Genomic DNA, 19,608 nt, shown 5'->3' with positions numbered 1-19,608 from the left:
TTCTCTCTCTCTCTCTTCCTTCTTTCCTTCACTCTCTGTCTCTGTCTCTCTCTCTTTGTTTTTGTTGTTGGTCATGGGGCTTGAACTCTGGGCCTGCTGTTCCTGAGCTCTTCAGCTCAAGGTGAGAGCTCTACCACTGGAGCCACAACACCACTTCCGGTTTCCTGGTGGTCAATTGGAGATAAAGATAAAGAGTCTCGGAGTTCAGGCATCAGTGGCTCTATGCCTGTAATCCTAGCTACTCAGGAGGCTGAGATCTGAGGATTGCAGTTCAAAGCCAGCCTGGGCAGGAAAGTCCAAAAGAGTCTTATCTCTAATAAATCACTCAGAAAACCGGAAGTGGCACTGTGGCTCAAGTGGTAGAGTGCTCGCCTTGAGCTGAAGAGCTGAGGGACAGTGCCCAGGCCCAGAGCTCAAGCCCCATGACTGACAAAAAAAATAAAATAAAAAGATGAAGAGTCTCACGGACTTTCCTGCCCAGGCTGGCTTTGAACCTCAGATCCTCAGATCTCAGCCTCCTGAGTAGCTAGGATGACAGGCATGAACCACTAGCACGGCCACTCTGGCTTTCTTTTGGTGGTTAATTAGAGATAAGAGTCTCACAGGCTTTCCTGCCCAGGCTGGCTTCCAACAGCAATCCTCAGATCTCAGCCTCCTGAGTAGCTGTTCTAATCTAGTAGCCATTCTAGTCTAAAGGGAGGACAAATGGAAATTGCAAAGAATAAGCATCCCAAAGCAAGACTGCAATCTAGCAGGGTAGACATTAAAGCCTAAAGCACTAAGCCTGGCATCTTGCTCACGCTGCAGTGTGGGGTGGGCTCCCAAGGCCTTGGCTTTGTTGGCGCAGGCTCCATGGTTACCTGCTCCCTTCCTCAGCTTTCCACCTGCTGCCGGCACCACACCTTCCGAGGGTCCCTCTGCTGCTCTCTCCCCTGGTTCCAGTGAGCATGTCCCCAGGGGGTGTTCTCTGCAGGGACTCTGACTCAGTGGCTACCTCAGCCTGGCCTCCCAGGCTTTCCTCTGAACTCTCAGGGGAAGTCACCAGGCCGCCATAACTCGTGTTCTGCATGCCTGCGAGGTCAAAACCACACGGCTGCCAAAGTCTAGTACAGGCACGAGCTGCACCAGGTCGGCTTGACTGCAGGCCTCTTTCCAATTATCCTGATGTAAAAGCAACTTGCTGATGTGTGTCCATGCTAATCTCTTCGGCAAGCTGTTTCTCCACCACGCCCTTCTATGCTTTTTTTCTTAGCTCCTTCTTTGGCCAGGCTTCGAATCGTCCAAAGCTTTCTTGAGTCTCACTGAAAATCTGACTCCAAGCAGCCAAGTACGTCCACGCGGCAGCCTGAGCGCTTTGCTGTTCTGAAAGCTCCTCCACCAGGTAGACCAGTTCTTCACTGGTTCAGTGTGGCAGTCCTTCACTGGTTCAGTGTGGCTTCCGCAAAGCCCTAGGGCATGGACACAGTACAGCCAGGTTCTCCACTCCTTACGGCAAGGACAATGGATTCCCTAGCCTGTCCTTCCTTTGAGCCCTTAGGGAATCATGGGTAATGCTGCACTCACAGTAGCAAACTCAAGACCACAGCATCGTCTCTTCTATAGGTCTCCAGCCAGCCAACCTGCACTGCAGATTTGACTTTGCTACTCCATAATCTTTTTTTTTTTTTTTAACCAGTGCTGAGTCTGGCCTGGCCCCAAGCTTCTTTTGCCCAAGGCTAGCATTCTACCACTTGAGCCACAGTGTCAAGTTTATGGTGCTGAGGAATCGAACCCAGGGCTTCATGTGTGCTAAGCAAACACTCTACCACGAAGCCACATCTCCCAGCCCACAACTCCATAATCTAGTAAACCAATTCCTTACAATCTGCCCCACTCTGCACACACCACGCACACACACACATACACACACATGCACACGCACATGCACACATGCATGCACGTGCTCACACACACTGTAATCCTCTCTGTTCTGTGCTTCTCTCTGTCTGGGCTGCTGCATTTGATGGCTGGAGCCATGGGGGTCCTGTTATGACATCATCTCTTAGCTCCCAACTGCAGACTTCTAGGCATGACTTGCTGGCTCTTCTTGCTGAGTACTGTAGATCCAGTCCAGCTTCAAGGACTTGAGATGGCTCTTCCATTCTATCAGGATGCTCATTCCAGCCCTCCCGCACTCCCTCCAAATCTGTCTGGCATGCCTGTCACTCCAGAAGATTCCCCTCTCCACAGTGCCCAGCCTTCTCCACCTCTCTTCCCTGTGGGCTTCTCTCCTTAGACTCTCGCGCACCTGACATGTGACCGTTGGTCCCCAGTCAGTGGGGGATGGGTTCCTGGCCCCTTGCAGATACCAAAATCCACATGTCCTCAAGTCCTTCGTACACGGGGGTGTGGTACTTGCAGATAACCTACACAGTCCTCTTTCTTTCTCTATCTGTCTCCCTTCCTTCCTTTCTTCTTTCCTTCTTCCCTCTCTCCCTCCCTGCCTTTCTTTCTCCTTTCCTTCCTCCCTCCCCCACCCCCCACCCCACCAGCCCCTCAGTGCTGTAGCTTGGACTCAGGGCCTTTCGGTCTTGCTGGCTCTTTGCTCAAGGCTAGTACTCTATCACTTGAGCCATGACCTTGGACTTTTTGCTAGTTAATTGGAGATAAGAAAGAGTGTCAAGGATTAGTCTGCCAAGGTTGGCTTTGAACCTCAGTCCTCAGGTCTCAGTCTCCTGAGTAGCTAGATTACGGTGTGAGCCACTAGCACCCAGCCCTCCTATGCTCTAAATCATCTCTGGATCATCTCATCTCCAGATTATTTAGAATACGTAATGCAATATAAATCCATGTACATACTAATTATTATACTGTATTGTTCAGGAAATAAAGATAAGGAGAAAAGAGTTAAGTATTGGCAGGTTGTTGTGTTTTTTTCTCCCAGCCCTGGGGCTTGAACTCAGGGTCTGGGCTCTGTCCCCGAGTCTCTCTGTGCTCAAAGCTAGCACTCTCCCCAGTTGAGCCATAGCGCCAGTTGTGTGGTACTGAGGAATCGAACCCAGGGAGGGCTTCATGCATGCCAGGCAAGCACTCTACCACTCAGCCACATTCCCAGCCCTTGGCAGTTTTTTCCCAAATATTTTCAACTTGAGACTGGCTGAGTTCCCAGAATCAGAACCCGTGATGGAGGGCGGATGAAGGGAGGGCTGACTGTGTTAGTTCTCACTTAGTTCCCTCTCATGGCCTCCTCCTGCACTGCTGGAAGGTCAGTTCCATGATTGTGCAGCTGAGAACCCGTCATGGCCGACAACAAAACCCTGTATACAGCAGGAGCCCAAGTACTCCGTCAGTCAATTATCCAGTTACTGAACGACAGAGCCAGGAATCGGGGGCAGAAGAAGGCTGACCTGGAGGGAGGCGACTCTTCCTGCCCGTGGCTTCCTCTCACGCAGGTATAGCCCTGTCATGATTCCTTCCTTTGGGAACCCAGGACGCTAATCCATGCCAACAGCACCCCAACAATAACCAAATAGGCTCACATACCGAACGGGGGGAGTGGCTGGGCCTCTGAGGAGCAGGTGTCCCTGTCCTGCGTCCTCCTACCATAGGTCGCAGAGTAGATGTTGAGAAACTTGGATTCATGGCAGTGCAGTTTCAGTTCCTGGTCTTCACACACTGTTTTGTTTTTTAATTCATCTGGGTAGAAACAAAAACAGAAGCACCATCAGCTTCCCACAGAAGGAATCCGTGAACCCCGTTCCAGCCACAGTCACTTCAGTAAGCCGAGACCTCAGGACGGCCCTGCCCACTCAGGTCCCCCCAAAACAAGTGCTGCTCCGCAGGAAGCAGGTGGCTCACCCTGTTTCGAATGGAGGGCAGGGAGGGATAGAGGACGGGACAGGCTGTTTAAGTCCTGGATGCCAACTTTTGTCACTTGTGTGTGGCTTCCTGACCAGGCAGGAAGTTTCTCTCCACATGAGGTCACAGATTGCTCAACTATGACTTTTCTCAAATGCTAGCTTGGGACTCACACAGGTGAACTGCACCCAGTAAAACAGCCCCAGCCCTCTACCTGGCACTTCCATTATGTGTTTAAACAGAGAGAAATGATATAAAAGCAAATTCCATCCTTTGCTAGGAAATGGACAGACTCAAGTGGGCAGAGAAATTTTAACAATGATTTTATTTTTAAAAATAATGTTCACTAACACTTCAGACACAGGCTTTGGATCATTTAATGCATATTATTTATAGTAATCTCCCTCTGCAATAAGAGGTTCCAGTTTTTTTTTCCTCTAAGATATAAGTCACTTGCGATCAAATCCAGTTGGAAAATATTAAGTGGAAAATTCCAGAGAGATAGACATAACTTTTATTACAGCAATTGTTACAGCCGTTCTATTTTATTATTGTGGCTGCTGATCTCTTACAGTGCCCAATGTATAAATTAAACTTCCTCATAGGTCTGTACATATTTTAAAAATCAATGCATGTTAAACATCCACTTGGGGGTCTTGGAACATGTCCCCACAGATAAAAGGGCACAGTGCAGTCTCATATTGTCTTACCACTGGATTCTATTCCAGGGCATGTGTTGTTGGAATATTTTTCCTTTTTTTAAATTCGTGTCTTTAGGTAGTTGTACAAAGGAGTTGCCATTTCACAAAGCAGTTTATGAATATGATGTATCTTGATGAGGGTCACTCATTTCAACATCTTCACCCATCCCTCCCCTTTCCGCCCCTCCCCTCATCTTCTTAATTTTGAGGCTATACATTGAATTCTTGAGAATTTATTTTTTGTGCTCCAGTACTGGGGTTTGAACTTGGGGCCTGGGCGCTGTCTCTTAACATTTTTGCTCAAGGCTAGTGCTCTACCACTTGAGCTATAGTTCCACTTCCAGCTTCCTGATGGCTAACTGGAGATATGAGTCTCAGGAACTTTCTTGCCTTTTGAATGGTGATCCTGAGCTCTCAGTCTCCTGAGTATCTAGAATTACAGATGTGGTACCCAGCTGGGAATTTTTCCAAGGTATGAAGATCTGCAAATTGTACAAATGATCTACAACCTGCATGCATGTTACTACACTGAATACTACAGCAATTATTACACACTGGTGAGCATTTCTCTACTTACACATAGCTAAACACAGAAAAAGAGACCATGGAAATACTAGTGATAGGTATTTTCAGGTGCTATATTCTTAAGGGACAACCGTCTTAGATGTGGCCTCTGATACTGACCAATATGTTGTTATGTAGTACCTGATCCTATGTATTCGACACAGCCAGAAAAGGCAAATCTTGAGAAGCAGAATATAGATTTGTGGTTTCCTGAGACAGAGGTGTGATCGAAGAGGGACAGCAAATGATCACAGGAAATCTTTCAGAAAATGGAATATTCTAGAGCTGGGCTAGAGCATGGGTACACTGGTGAGTAAATTTACTATAGTCCTAAACTGTACACTTAAAATAGGCGAATGTTATACTATACAATAACTAATATTCATCAAGCACATTCTCTCCACCAGGAGTTTCCTCTGAGTTTTCGCTGTATTAATGGATCTGATACCCAAACAGCCCTCTGGAAAGGTGTTTTCATCTCCTCTGCATATTTTGTGTTACATTTTCAAGAGCCATTTGGGCTCTGGTGGCTCATGCCTGTAATACCAGCTACTTTGGAGGCTGAGAAATGAAGTTCATGGTTTGAAGCCAGTCCTGGCAGGAAAGTCCATAAGACACTTATCTCCAATTAACCAGCAAAAAGCCAGAAGTAAAGTAGTGGCTCAGATGGTAGAACATCAGCCTTGAGTGGAAAAATTAAAAGACAGTGCTCAGGCCTTGAGTTCCAGCCCTAGTTTAAAAAACAAAAGAATAGCTTAAAATAATTTCAAAGGATGTCCAAAAAAAAAAAAAAGGAATACAAGGATGAACGCAGCTCTGTTTTTAAAATTGCCTTCTAGTTGTATGTGCTATGTTGGGCTAATATGTCAGGTGCTTTTTTTTTTTTTTTACTGTGGTTTGCAATGGAAACCATTCAAACAACCCTCACCCACATAAGCCTTCCAAAGATGTCTGAGCAATGCACTGAGTCCCACCGCAGAAGCCTGGAATCAGTGATGTTCACATTCCAAATTGAAAACACGAAAGAAAAGAACCCCCAAGTAGAAACTAAGTAGTAATATCCAAAGTATCAATTAGACTTTCTCCACCTTTTCCGTCACTTTTCAGTTCCCGAGCCTCTCTACCCAAATCGGAACAGAAGCTGGACATGGTCTCTCGCTTGTATCCTCCTAGCATCCTGGAGGCGGAAGCAGGAGGACTGACCATTCCAGGCCAGCCTCCGTGACACGGCGAGACCACGTTTCTCCTGGCTGGCAGGAGCTCCGGCCCTCGGACAGGTCGGCCAGGCCCCCTCTGTGGAAATGCCCTGGTTCACCTTGGCCTTTCACTGTCTGGCAAATGGCTAAGATTTTATCCTTATTCCCAAACCATGTTCCCAGCATCCTGCCACTGCAGACATGACTCACTGAAAAGAGTCAATCCTCTGAAAGCACAGTCAGATTTAGTGTTCTTTTTACTTGGAAAAAGAAAACAAACTTTTCCTTGGCTCAGGGTTTAAGCAGTTATGCTGAGAATCTAGTGAGAAGGTAAGGGGCCCTCTTACCACAAAGTGACCTGTTTACTTTTCCTTGGGGCTACATTGGGGTTTGGTCTCAGGGCTACAAGTTTGCTAACAGGCACTCCCTCACTCCTCCTATGCCTCTAGCCTTTTTACATTGGTTATTTTGAGATAGAGTCTTAGTTTATGCCCAGGCTGGCCCGGCCTGTGCTCTTCCTATTGTGCTTCCCAGCCATTGTGCTTCCCCCTGTAGCCGGGATAATAGGAGCATGCAACTGCACCCAGCCATTGGTTGAGATGGAGTCTCACAAGCCTTTTATGCCTAGTCTGGCCTTGAATGGCATTCCCCTAATCTCTGCCTCCCAAGTAATTAGAATTGCAGGTGTGAGCCCATGTTCTTAGCTGTTCATTTATTTCATTTCCCTCCTGGTAGATCTGCCTCTTATCAAATGATGAGAGAAGGCTAGGATGTTGTGAGCATAATAAATAGCCTGGTGTCTGCTCTGGGTCTTCAGTTAATCTTGAATTCCGATTCTATATACAGTTATTCCCTCTTAGCCACGGGGAACATCCCAGCACCTCAGTGGGTGCCTAAAACTGTGGTTATTATTGGACTATATATTATATATATAGTTATATATATGTAATGTTTTTTCTATAATGTACACACCCATTGTAAAGTCTAATTTGTGAGCTGGGCACTGGTAGCTAATCTCAGTGGGCTGAGATCTGAGGATTGCAGTTCAAAGCCAGCCCGGGCAGGAAGTCCATGAGACTCTTACCTCCAATTAATCACCAGAAAACTAGAAGTAGTGATGTGGCTCAAAGTGTTAGGGCACTAGCCTTGAGCAAAAGAGCTCAGGGACAGTGCCCAGGCTACAAGTTCAAGCCCCACAACGGACAAAAAAAAGTCTAATTTGTGATATTAACAACAGCTAATATTAAAATAGAACAGTTATAACAAGGTATGCTATAAAATTGCTAACACCAATACGTACTGTGGTGACATTGTGAGGAATGAAGTAAGACTGCTTTGAGCACAGGCCCCGGGATACTGTGACATTCCATCTGATGATCAAGGTACTACCCAGTGATCAACGGGCAGGTAGCATACTCAGCATAGAGACAGTGGGCTGGACCAAGAGATAAGTACCTTTCTGTGTGGGTCAGGGTCCTATGACAAAAAATGTTTTCATACTGCTCAGAATAGTGGAAAACCTACACTTATGAGTTACAACTGTAGAGTTAGTAGAAATTCTACTTTGAATTGTGTGTGTGTTGATTGGTTGGTTGACACTGAATTTTGGATTTTGCTTGTTCCCAGCTTAGCTAGCCATATGCAGGACCATCCTTCCTCCCGGTGTTATGTAGTGTCAGCCCCAGCTCCCAGCCAGCCATTCCATCACAAGGGGAAACATGTGCATGTGCTAATACATAGGATGTGCAGCGGGTAGGTGTGTTAAATACATTAAGTTCTGATTTGTTTTTAAATCACTATGAACCCTGGGCTGGGAAGGTGGCTCATTGGTAGAATGCTTGCCTTGTATGCATGAGGCCCTGGGTTCGATTCCTCAGCACCACATAAGCAGAAAAAGCCAGAAGTGGCGCTGTGGCTCAAGTGGTAGGGCGCTTGCCTTGAGCTGAAAAGTTCAGGGAAGCGCCCAGGCCCAGAGTTCAAGCCCCACAACCAACAACAACAACAACAAAAAAATCACTATGAACCCCAGGCTGCCTTCAAGTTCTTCATCTTCCTCTTTCAGCCTAGAAGGCTAGGATTAAATATACAGTTGTACAGTATATCCGCCATATACAATCTAAACATTGTTAATCCAACCATTGTAAGCCAGGTATAGCGTGTACACATTTGCATATCAGCAATGGCTTGGGCAGGGACTGTGATCTATCATGGTAGGAGTGTTTCATTCCTGGCACTGCTTACAATTACAGGTACATGGTGCTAGTAAGGTGCAGACAGACACTTGGTCACTAGTACCATGGTTTTAAACTCTAACGGACAAGTGTCTGCAGTGAGAACAGACCACATCCTCCCTCTAGTCACATTTTTTTAGAGGAATTATTTCCATCTGCTATTGAACCATCGCTTCCCACGACTGAGCTCTCCTCCACATATGCCCTCTGCTACGCTTCTTACACAAAACACCGTGGGCTCATTGTCTTCACAGCAGCCTGTGTGGAAAGGACATTATCTCTGTTTTACAACTGAGCTGTGCAGCCTTAGAAGGTGTCTCTCCATTGCCTGAGGTTCCACAGCAGCGCGTAGAGGCAACGGACACAAGTCCTGAACTGTCTGGGTCCAGAAAGCCCAACTCCCTGAAGTAGTAAAATTGGGGTAAGAGGCAAATATGAGACACCTTAGTGGGGGGAAAAAAGGTTCTTATCAGATTTGCTGGTAAACTAGCCTTCTCCAAAACCAACCAACCGACCCTGATTTGTAGTGTTTGCAAATTTCCTGGGTGCATAAACTCCTATCATGGTGGGTTTCATGGAACACAAGAAGAGGGACACAATTGCTCTGTAGTCCACTGAGTGGGCAGCAGTGAGCAGCACACAGGTCATACAGGAGCTGGAACTGGGAAAATAAGGGAGACGACCCTCAGGAGCAGCAGCTAGGGGATAGAAAGCCTCCCTCTGACCTCCCTAACTGCTGGGTCTCAGTCTACCGAGGAGCAGGTTATGCAGAGGCTCTGCCTCTCATCTACAAGACAGCCTCACACACAGCCCTGTGTGATCCAGCCTGAAGACAGACTCTGAGTCCTTCCTTGGCAACAAGAGCCCTGGATCCCGCTCCAGCCCTGCAGCCATGCTCCCTTCTTACTTGCTTGGCTCTAATCTCTCCTCTCCTTCACTGGCCAGATCAGACTACCCATTCCCCACAGCCACCAGATTCGGTATAGGCCGCTCTTTCCTGGTCCTGCCCGTCTCCATCTCTGAGTTCTCAACCCATCATCACTTGCTCTGCAGATCCTTGCCAAATCTTCTGCAGTAGCCAGTTCCTCCTGCATGGGGGCATTGGCCTCTGAATGGAAGACTTAGCCTTACTTGGAACCTTGCACACATTTCTGTGATTTACCAAAGAATCTCTCTCTCTCTCTCTCTCTCTGTCTCTCTCTCTGTCTCTGTCTCTCTTTCTCTCTCTCTCTCTCTCTCACACACACACACACACAGAGCTATAAGCTCTGGTTACTCTGCACAGTACTTAAACACACTGAACACGCCCGGTTGGGTATTGTAATGGTAAAAGGCCACCTCACCTTCTTGGTGCTTACATTTTCATCGTGTGCATTCACATGTGTGTGCATGTAGAAAAATTAGCACACAAGTCACCAATGAACAAGGAAAATCTCAATGGTAATACTGTACAGTCGGTATCAAATAAGTACTTTCTAAAACGAAATTTAAAAAAAACCAGACTACACTGTACAACATGCCATGATGGCGGCCTGGAGTAAACCCCAAGGCAAGCATTCCGAGGGTGGAAACGTACTCCAACTCCCGTGGGAATAAACTTAATCTAACTATGGCTCATGCCAGCATTCCCTTTGGCTTCTCTCAGGCATACCTTCCAAGTCTGCAAGAACCATGCAGTCACTGAAGACAAACCAGTCTCCCCTGATGATGGGTTAATGATAAAAACCAGTGTGTGTTAGCCACAGCAGAAGGCAACAGAGAAAAATGCAAGGATGAGATTAGAGGCCAGGCTCCAGCCTGCCTCTCTCTCCTCCAGAAGACTCTGTGCATGCAAGTGTGAGCAGTAGGCTCCCCAACATCAGAAGTGGGGGACTCTGACAGCAACTGTGTCACTGTTCCTAAAGGATAACCAAACCTCGCAAGGCGCACGCCTGTAATCCTAGCTGCACTGGAGACTGAGAGCTGAGGATCGCGACTCACAGCTAATCCAAGGAAGACTAAAAAAAAAAATTTGAGAGACTCTATCTTCTACCAACCAGCACAAAGCTGGAAGCCGTGACAGGTGTAATTCAAGTGATAGAGTGCTAGCTATGGTTGAAAAAGCTGAGCCCTGAGTTTGAGCTCCAGCATCTCTCTCTCTCTCTCTCTCTCTGACTCCCTATGTCTGTCTGTCTCTGTCTCTGTCTGTCTGTCTGACTACCTCTCCTCCCTCCCTAGCCCCACCCAATATTCAAAGCTGAATGAACACTGTGGACAAAAGGTTTTCCTCAGGAGCGTGAATGGAAACGGTTCCCAACCCGAGCACACTGCCCCCTTTGAGTTTACTTACTAGGTTTGCATTTAAAGGAGACCAGGAGGTATTTACTGCTTCCTGGACAAAGGTCAGGTCCAAAGACACGGCTATTGACCAGGAGGTGGCAGGCCCGCTGGTTCTGGCACTCATCCAGCACCTTCTAGAAGGAGGGGTAGAAAAGGAATAGGCTTGTAAACTGCATACAGTATGTGCTGGCCCCCTAGCCTGGGCTGCTCTGGACTCTGGGGAGGGAGGGTGGGCTCCCCATCTGGCCTGAGCTGTGTCACAGCTGAACTGTGTATGGGTGGGAGGGGGTGCTCTCTACCCCGCTGATCTTTCCTAAAGGAAGACCCTGATTGGGCAGAGCCAGGCCGCATCGAACAGCCAATCCAGTCAACCAGGACTGGTTGAATCTCTTGGCAGAGGCACTGCATTGCAAAGGCTTCTGGGACCTGGAAGGAGCTCAGTCCCACACCTGTGAGTATAGTCTGGAGGCAGGCATGGCAAGGACGGGCCTCAGCTTTAAAACATAGTGCTGTGAGGGTCAGAAACCAGCACCGCACCTTACAAACAGCCTCCACAGGCCCCAGGAGAGGCGCGAGTGGCAGAGGCCTCAGGCCCCTAAACTCGTTCCAGCTTATGCCCAGGCACACAACCAATGGATAAGTGTCACAGCTGATTCCCATCCTCGGATGGAATCCTGAGGGGATCCTGGAGCGCATCTCATCCCGACTCCCAAAGTAAAGGCTACGGGGCCTACGTCCTCTCTGTGGGGCAATTTCCTTAGTGGGAGATTCAATCTGTTGACCTAAAACGTTCCTTTAAATCTCTGTTTCTCTGTCTCTGTCTTTGCGCCTGCCTCTCTCTCTTTCTCTCTCTCTGTCTCTCCCTGTCTCTCTCTCTCTCTCTCTGTCTCTCGCACATGCATGTGCATGCATGCTCCCTTAATGTTTTTCCAGCTCCTGGTCAACAAATCTGTCCTGTGGACACTTCTGAACACCCTACCCCATACCACAGTAAGCCCCATTGTGGTCCTGCCGTCCTCCAGGTCCTGGTTTATAAGCTCAGAGCCTTTGGACTTGACTCTGGTAAAAAAAAAAAAAAAAAAAAAGGTGCCACACGTAGTAGGGAGAAGGCCCCCAAGAATCTACTTAATATTTCGGGAGTGAACTGAGGGGCAGACTCAGGAGCTCACCTGCTGCCATGTCCTCATGGAAGGATGCTGGCTACCCCGTGTCTCCCTGACCCTCAGAAGCCCTGCAGATGTGGATTGTCAATCAGAGTGTCTGAGGGAACCCCTTCAGTTCCCAGGAGATGTGGCTCTCAGAGGATGGCACACACAGCCCTCAGATGCCACTGGGAGCTTTTTATGACAACCTCAGAGCAGGCCCCAGAACAGGCTGTGTCTAAACTGTGATACAGAGATGCAGAGAGAAGACTTCCTGTGGACATTGGTCAACACTGCGAGGCCAGCAATGATCATCTTGGTGTACAGCCATCTGCCCCTGTCTACCTTCAGTTTTTCACTCTATTCCAGGAAGCGCTCTGCCTCAGCATCCTGTGTGATCCGAACAGCACACAAGAAATTCATTCCTGATCTCTGAATGAAAAAGCAGCATGTGGGGATGTTTCTGGAAAACCAACCTTTAGAACAACACCAGAACTGTGCTCACAAATGCTAACTTGTCAGCCTAATGGAACACTCTCTTCCCTCAGGGGTGCGTGGCTGTGACAGAGCTCCCGCATGCCAGGAGCAGCTGCTTTTCACAAAGTGGGCACTTCTGTCCTTTGGGTACCACCAACACTCTTATTGTTCACCTAGGATGGCAGCAGACAGCCTAGGTACCTGGGATGGGCGGCAGGCAGCTGGGCAAGGAATGGAGACAGACCAACAGGGCTGCTGGTCCAGGGGGACGATGTGGGGTGGGGTCCGGCACACAAAGAAACAGACTTCTCATGTCCCAAAGAAACATGTCAGCCATCTGTGTATGGAAACCACCTCAAGGGAATTCATACAAGTACATACTCTACGGGTGTGTTCACCAGCCACGTGGCTACTCTGATATGATTCTCTGACTAGAAGCAATGAACTGTGAAAATTAGAAAAAAAAAGTCTTTACATCATTGTATTATTGTTGCCTCTCCTTTTTGGCCATTAGGAAGAGTGACCCAACATTAATTCAATTTCTTGTTAGGCCTCCTAGTGAATTTAGCTCCCATCCACATTTCCCATGGCTAACAGAAACCAAGCAATTTCCATCTCAACACCTGCAATGAGAATACCTTGCAATATCTTAATGTTAGATCCTAACATCAGAAGCATTAAAGAAACAAAATCCAGGCCCAGTGGCTCACCCTGACCAACTAGTTACAAATTGTGGAGTAGCCAGAGGTGGAGGAATACAAGTTGTTTGGATAATTGAAAGCCAGCCACAGTGGCTCATGCCTGATACTCCAGCTATTCAGAGGCTGAGACCTGAGGGTCAAGGTTAGAAGCCAGCCCAAGCAGAAAAGTCCATGAGACTCTTTCTCAAATGGTAGAGCACCAAAGTTAAAGGAGAGCTTGAGGCCCTGAGTTTAAGCCCCAGTACTGGCACAAAAGAGAAAAAGCCATAAATAGCTGAAAACCATCATTAAAACTGTTTCACCTCCATTTATGCCAAATTTTTACCCAAATATGACACAACAATGAAAACAAAACAAAAGAATGACTTAAAATCCTCTCCCCCAGTTTCTGGTTCGATTCAGAAGAACAAATCCAACAGAGGCTGTTCAGAGTAGCTCCCAGCAAGAATAATGTCAGTAGCTACCAGTGGGAAAGCAAACCATTGAAAACAAAGACAGTTATTGCTATTTCCCTCACTTCTTTAGGAAGTTCCGTTTGTTTCACAGAGATACCTGTGGTTTTCTGCAAAGAATCTCTTTCTCCTAGGGTGTTTGTGGGAGCTGAGGGCCTGTAGATTGAAGGAGGGGGTGGGGGGGGTGCTGTACTTAGCTTTGCTGCAGTAAGGAGATGTCTATGAATAAATGTCTATTAATAGCAAATGGGCAAATGTAGCAAAATAGGATCATAACGTGTTATAAGGATGTCCAGAATCAGATGCTCTTACCTATTACTGGAAAAGTACAAGTTGTACCATCCCTTTGAATGGAGTAGACAACAGTTGTATGTGGTGTGTGTGTGTGTGTGTGTGTGTGTGTGTGTGTGTGTGTGATGTATACTCTAGGATTCAAGCATACCATTTTTAGTAATATACCATAGATACACCATAAAAATGATCACTGAAGCACTGCCTATAAATACAAAAATTTGAAAATATTAAAACATCCTCCAATTACAGAATGAATTTTTAAAATATGATTTATTCTTATAAAAGAACACTGTAAGTCAGGTATCACTGGCTTGTGTATGTTATCCTAGCTACTCAGGAGGCTAAGATCAGAGGACTGTGGTTCAAAGCCAAGGGTCTTTGAGACTCTTAGCCCCAACTAACCAGAAGAAAGTTGGAAGTAGGGCTGAGAAGGTGGCTCAGTGGAAGAGTGCTTGTCTTGCATGCATGAGGCCCTGGGTTCAATTCCTCAGCACCACATAAGCAAAAAGAAAAAAAGCCGGAAGTGGCGCTGTGGCTCAAATGGTAGAGCGCTAGCCTTGAGCTGAAGAGCTGAGGGACAGCGCCCAGGCCCAGAGTTCAGGCCCCACGACTGGACCTCCCGCCCCCCCCAAAAAAAGAAAGCTTGAAGTAGAGCTTTGATTCAAGTAGTAAAGCACCAGTGTGAAGCAAAAAAAGTTAAGAGACAGTGCTCACGACCCTGAATTCAAGCCCTGGTGGCAAAAAATTTTTTTAAAGTGCAACAAACTTGATAACAATTATATCCTCATCCATCAGTTTTGACAGTTTCCTGAATTATGAGTGAAGAAAGCAAGTTAGAAGGTCATAAGGAAAGTGGAGTTATATGAACACTTATCTGTATTAGACATACTTTACAAGGTAAGCTTTTAGAATCTGAATCATGTTCATTTTTAGTTCTCGAGAAAAGAAATAGGAATATTTGCTAATGATTTTCATATTTAAATAATCTTTTTGAGAAGCCAATTACAGCTCACCTGTAAGTGATGGGTGTGAATTGGACTCTCATGAAAGCCATAATCGTGACTTACACAGTCATATATAATCACTGATATAGTCACAAAGATCATGATTGTATAATCACAAATATACATGCAAGGAAAGAGAGAAAGGAAGAAGAAGGACAAGACAGAGACACAGAGAGATGGAGAGGGAGAGACGGAGAGGGAGAGATCGGATGTTGCAATAATTTCACCATCTTAACAGAGCTGCAGAAGGTAATACCTGCAAGGTGGTAGATGCCACACAGGTTAAGCTGTCTTCCCTCTGCGAGGCGGGCTTCTGAGAACTACACATTTGGTAATCTTGCCCATAAAATGCCGATTGGATACTTATCGTGGAATGTCGAGGGCACTGTAGATTCAAATGGTCCCCATCACAGGCATAGGCGGTGTGGTTTTGTAGGAGTTTGGTTAGGTAACCTAGAAGATATTCAGCCGAGTTACAGGAGAGCAGGAGGACATTGATTCCCGGGGGCAGGGACTACTGGGTCAGAAAGGCACTGGAGGTGGAGTGGGGCCCGCGGAATATGGCTTCCTACCAGCTCTGGTATGGACCAGGGCTGCACGAGCAGATGCTTGCTCCATGCCTGGCCCAGACATTTGGGGCTGGGTTGGCCCATGGTGAGACTCAGAGGGCTTTTCCCCTTCAGAAAGCTAAGGGACTGGCCAGCAGCCATAGAGCCTGTGAACACCTTTGTGAAGCCGGAAACTATTTTGAGTGGGTGTCTCTGAACATGCGGACACCTGTCCAGAGGGAGACTTATGTTCTCTGCTCCCCAAACCTTCCTAGAGCGAGCCATACATGTCCTCCTGGGAGAGGACAGGCTGGCAGGGCCCCTGCTAGGAAGAAGTTCAGGGGATGGAGGAAGGTACAATGGAGCTTTGTTGTGGACTGAATATTGTGGACTCTACTCAAGTAACCAGAGACCTTAGAATATAATTTTTTAAAAAAATAGGGTCTAGCCAGGTGCTGGTGTCTCACGCCTGTAATCCTAGCTACTCAAGAGGTTGAGATCTGAGGATCTTGGTCTAAAGCCAGCCAGGGCAAGAAGATCGGTAAGACTCTTATCTCCAATTAACCAGCAAAAAGCCAGAAGTGAAGCTGTGGTTCAACTGGTAGAGCACTCGCCTTAAGATAAAGAGCTGAGGGACAGCACCCAGGCCCAGAGTTCAAACCCCACAACCAACAACAACAACAACAAAAAAGAGGGTCATTGCAAACATAATTGACACTGGAGAAAGGAAGATCCTTAGTAGCACCTGTGTGGGGTTCCTATAGGAGAAGAGACCCTGAAGGAAGGTGGCTATATGCAGCCTGGAAGGATGCAGAATGAGAGCCTTCAAAGGATCTCAACAGACACCTTGACTTCAGATTCCTGGTCTCTAGAACCAAGACTGAATGGAGGTCTGATGTATTCAGCTACCCAGGCACAGGACCTAGCAGAGGCTCCCAATCCTGGTCTCCCAGTTCCTTCTGAAGCAAGTAGAACAGCCACGTGGGGCCTGGGCCTGAGATGCTCTGAGGATGGGCTGGCAGCCCAGGGGATGGAGGCTGTCTCTCAGAAATGCAGAAGGAAGGTTCATGCAAAATGGAGATTCCCTTCCTCCTCCTCACACCTGGGGAGGTCAGCGGCAGGCTGCTGGGAGCAGAGCCAGGGACTTTCTGCTGAGGGCCCTGTGGGTTGCCCTGGCAACCCTTAGCCTCAGAGAAGGAGGCGTCAGGAGAGGAAGGGCTGCCTTGGAAGGCCCTGATTTCCATTAGATGACCATGGTTATATTTTCTTTTTAAGGTTTCCAGCTCCTCTCAGAATCATAAGTCCTGACCCAATGTCAGTAGTTCACAACTATAACCCTAACTACTCAGGAGGCTGAGATCTGAGATCCTGCTTCAAAGCCAGCCCAGGTAGGAAAGTCTAGGAGTTGACGGGAGAGTTAACCAACAAAAAGCCAGAAGTAAAGCCATGGCTCAAGTGATAGGACCATGCCTAGAGCACAAAAAAGCTAAGGGAAAATGCCCAGATCCTGAGTTTAAATCCCAGTACCAACACAAAAAGAAAAAAAAAGAAAGAAAGAGAGAAAGAGAGAAAGAAAGAAAGAAAGAAACAAAGAAACAAAGAAAGAAACAAAGAAGGAAAGAAAGAAGAAAGGAAAACAAGTCCTGGCAAAAGACACCATTCCTATCTCCCAGGCTTCTTAGAAACTCACAGTCCAAAGGACTGAGACCATTGCCTGGTGTTTCCCATCTGTCCGGGCAGCGGGTCCTGAAGTGGGCTGTGAATGCCCTCTGGCACTAGCCCAGGCCTAGGCTCCATTTCTTCTTCCCTCTTGAAAACCATTCAAAGCCATCTTGCTAAGAGAAACGTCTAAGACGAGCAGCAGAGGGACACCAGGCAGGAGTGTTTCTTATTATGGGGGTGTGATCCCACCAGTATGAAAGTGAGTGTTGGCAAGTGACCTCTTAAAATGATCCGTTGTGAGTCCCAGCTCAAACCCAGGAAGGAATGAGGGAGCACCAGAGAGGATGAGGCTTCGGGGAGCAGAGGCCCTGCTGAGGACCAGCAGATCAGAGCAAGGCAATCACACCAACAAGCTGGACAGACAGGAGGTGTTGCCAAAGTGCTGTGAAGATAGAGAAGTTACAATCACGGGAATGTCTGAGAATAGTCATGGAGAAGACCTACGAGGTAGGGAAAGAGCTCGTCTGGAATGAGGATGGCAGGACTGCATGAAGCTGTCCCTGTACCAACAGCATCCTAGGCAGAAGGAAGTAGGTATAGTGGGAGCCTGCGCCCACATTTCCCTTGAACAAAGAGCTGCTCTCAACCCAGTGTACCTTGCAGCTACCCACTTCCCAATGGAGCCAGCCCACTGCTCCCAAAGTACTTCCTCATCAACATACCACTTTGCTTTCCTGGATGATTCAAAAGATGGGTGTCCTTAGCTTTGTCTAGCTGGCTTTGAGCTCTCCACCCTCCTGCTGGGATTACAGGTGTGCACTGCCATACTTAGTTGCATAGTTGCTTGTTAAAAAACAACTACTAGTACAGCTTTGGTGAATAGTTCTCTGAATCAAATTCTCCATCATGTTGGATGAGTCGAAATGCTTCATTTCTTAATAGTTTCAGCTAAAGTTTTTACAATCGGTGTCTATAGACAAATATTTACTAATGGAAAGAAAATAGAAGTACATACTCCTTAAAAATCAGTTCTTCACAGGGTGCTGGTGGCTCATGCCTGTAATCCGAGCTACTTAGGGTGAGATCTGAGGATTGAGGTATGAAGCCAGCCCAGGCAGGAAAGTCAGTTAGACTCTCTTACCTCTGATAAACTACTCAGAAAAGCCTACAAGCGGAGCACAAAGCTTGGGGATAGTCCCCAGGCCCCGAGTTCAAGCCCAAGGACAGGAGAAAAAAAGAGTCCTTCAAGACCAGTGTAATTTGAGACACTGTATTGACCCTGGTTAAATTGGTGGCCAGAGGTTAATTATGCAGAGGGTGTAGATTCCCCGCCAGCTCAGGGGCATGGGTGCAGCTCATGATTAACTCCAAAATACTCTCTTCCCTGGCAAAAGCCCCACTGTGGATTAACCAAAACCCCTAGAGGCCCAAAGCTGGGCATGGTAGCACACGTCTGTAATTCCAGCTACTCCAGAAGTGGAGGCAGGAGGATTGAAATCTCAAGGCCAGCTTAGACAAAGTTAGGGAGACCATACCTCAAAAAAACAAGGTGAAAAGCCTGGGGTTATAGCTACAAGGGTAGAGATATAAGAGGCCTTGGGTTTAATTGCAAGTAGTAACACATACACACACACACACACACACACACACACACACACACACAGAGTCTCCCACAGTTACAGCTACCACTAGATCCTAACAGATTTGAGGAGTTTGACAAAGATTTTTGTTTCCCTTTTTTAAGTACAGAGGAAGAATCTCTTAAAGAGTTGCAGATGTCTACAGAAAGCTAGAGCAGTCTTGGCTCTGAGATCATTATCTCCCCTCTATAGACAATGAAAACTCACTGGCATAAACTAATCCAGTGCCTAGAGAATGAGTAACAGGTGTTATACAGGGTAGTGGTGGAGGATCCATGCAAAATAAGCTTGGGGAAGTCATGTCTTGGGCTAAACCAAAGTCAACCCAGTTAGTTCCCTGCAGGAATTCTCAGAATCAGGTACACCAAAGTGTCCCGGACTCCCCCTCCCTTCCCCCCCCCACCACTTTTTAACCATGATGCATCTCAGAGTTCACGTTACATCCATTCATTCTTAGAACTGCAGGTTGAGGCCAGGGCCTTATGCTTGCTAGACACAATGTACTCATTACCTGATTTATGAGGCAGTAACACCCTGTACATTACCTTTATAATAACAATTTTTAAAAAAGTGTAGGACTCTGACACTTCTTGAGATTGGGGTCCCAGGGAAGGATCCAGTGATAGAACAGACATAGGCATCATTTATCTATCATAAACCACCTCGGTGAAAGGATCTTCACATCCATCCCAGGGGACCATGCAGAGGCTGGCAGGCACAGGAGAAAGATTATTACAAGGTTTATTAGAGGAGCCATATTTGCCCCGGAGAGGGAGCACATGGCGGCTTCCACTATCTAGCTAGCAGCAGGGTCTGGGGGTAGGAAGTGAGGTAGATGGG

General features: G+C 47.1%; 1 protein-coding gene across 2 annotated transcripts in view; it reads right to left on the bottom strand.

Annotated features, from left to right (window-relative positions):
• Eva1c (eva-1 homolog C) overlaps positions 1-19,608 on the bottom strand; it is a 73,082-nt gene that overhangs the window by 27,992 nt on the left and 25,482 nt on the right. For both annotated transcript variants that reach the window (XM_042687287.1, XM_042687288.1), the window contains 3 exons: positions 15,175-15,371; positions 10,859-10,982; positions 3,523-3,675 (listed from right to left, as the gene is read on the bottom strand). In XM_042687287.1, the coding sequence (XP_042543221.1) occupies positions 3,523-3,675; positions 10,859-10,982; positions 15,175-15,371 (474 nt within the window). The remainder of the gene's footprint in view (positions 1-3,522; positions 3,676-10,858; positions 10,983-15,174; positions 15,372-19,608) is intronic.

Source organism: Dipodomys spectabilis, unplaced genomic scaffold (assembly GCF_019054845.1).
Source record: "Dipodomys spectabilis isolate Male_0828 unplaced genomic scaffold, ASM1905484v1 ptg000107l, whole genome shotgun sequence".
NCBI classification, from domain to species: domain Eukaryota; kingdom Metazoa; phylum Chordata; class Mammalia; order Rodentia; family Heteromyidae; genus Dipodomys; species Dipodomys spectabilis.
This window is presented reverse-complemented; position numbering and strand designations above follow the sequence as displayed.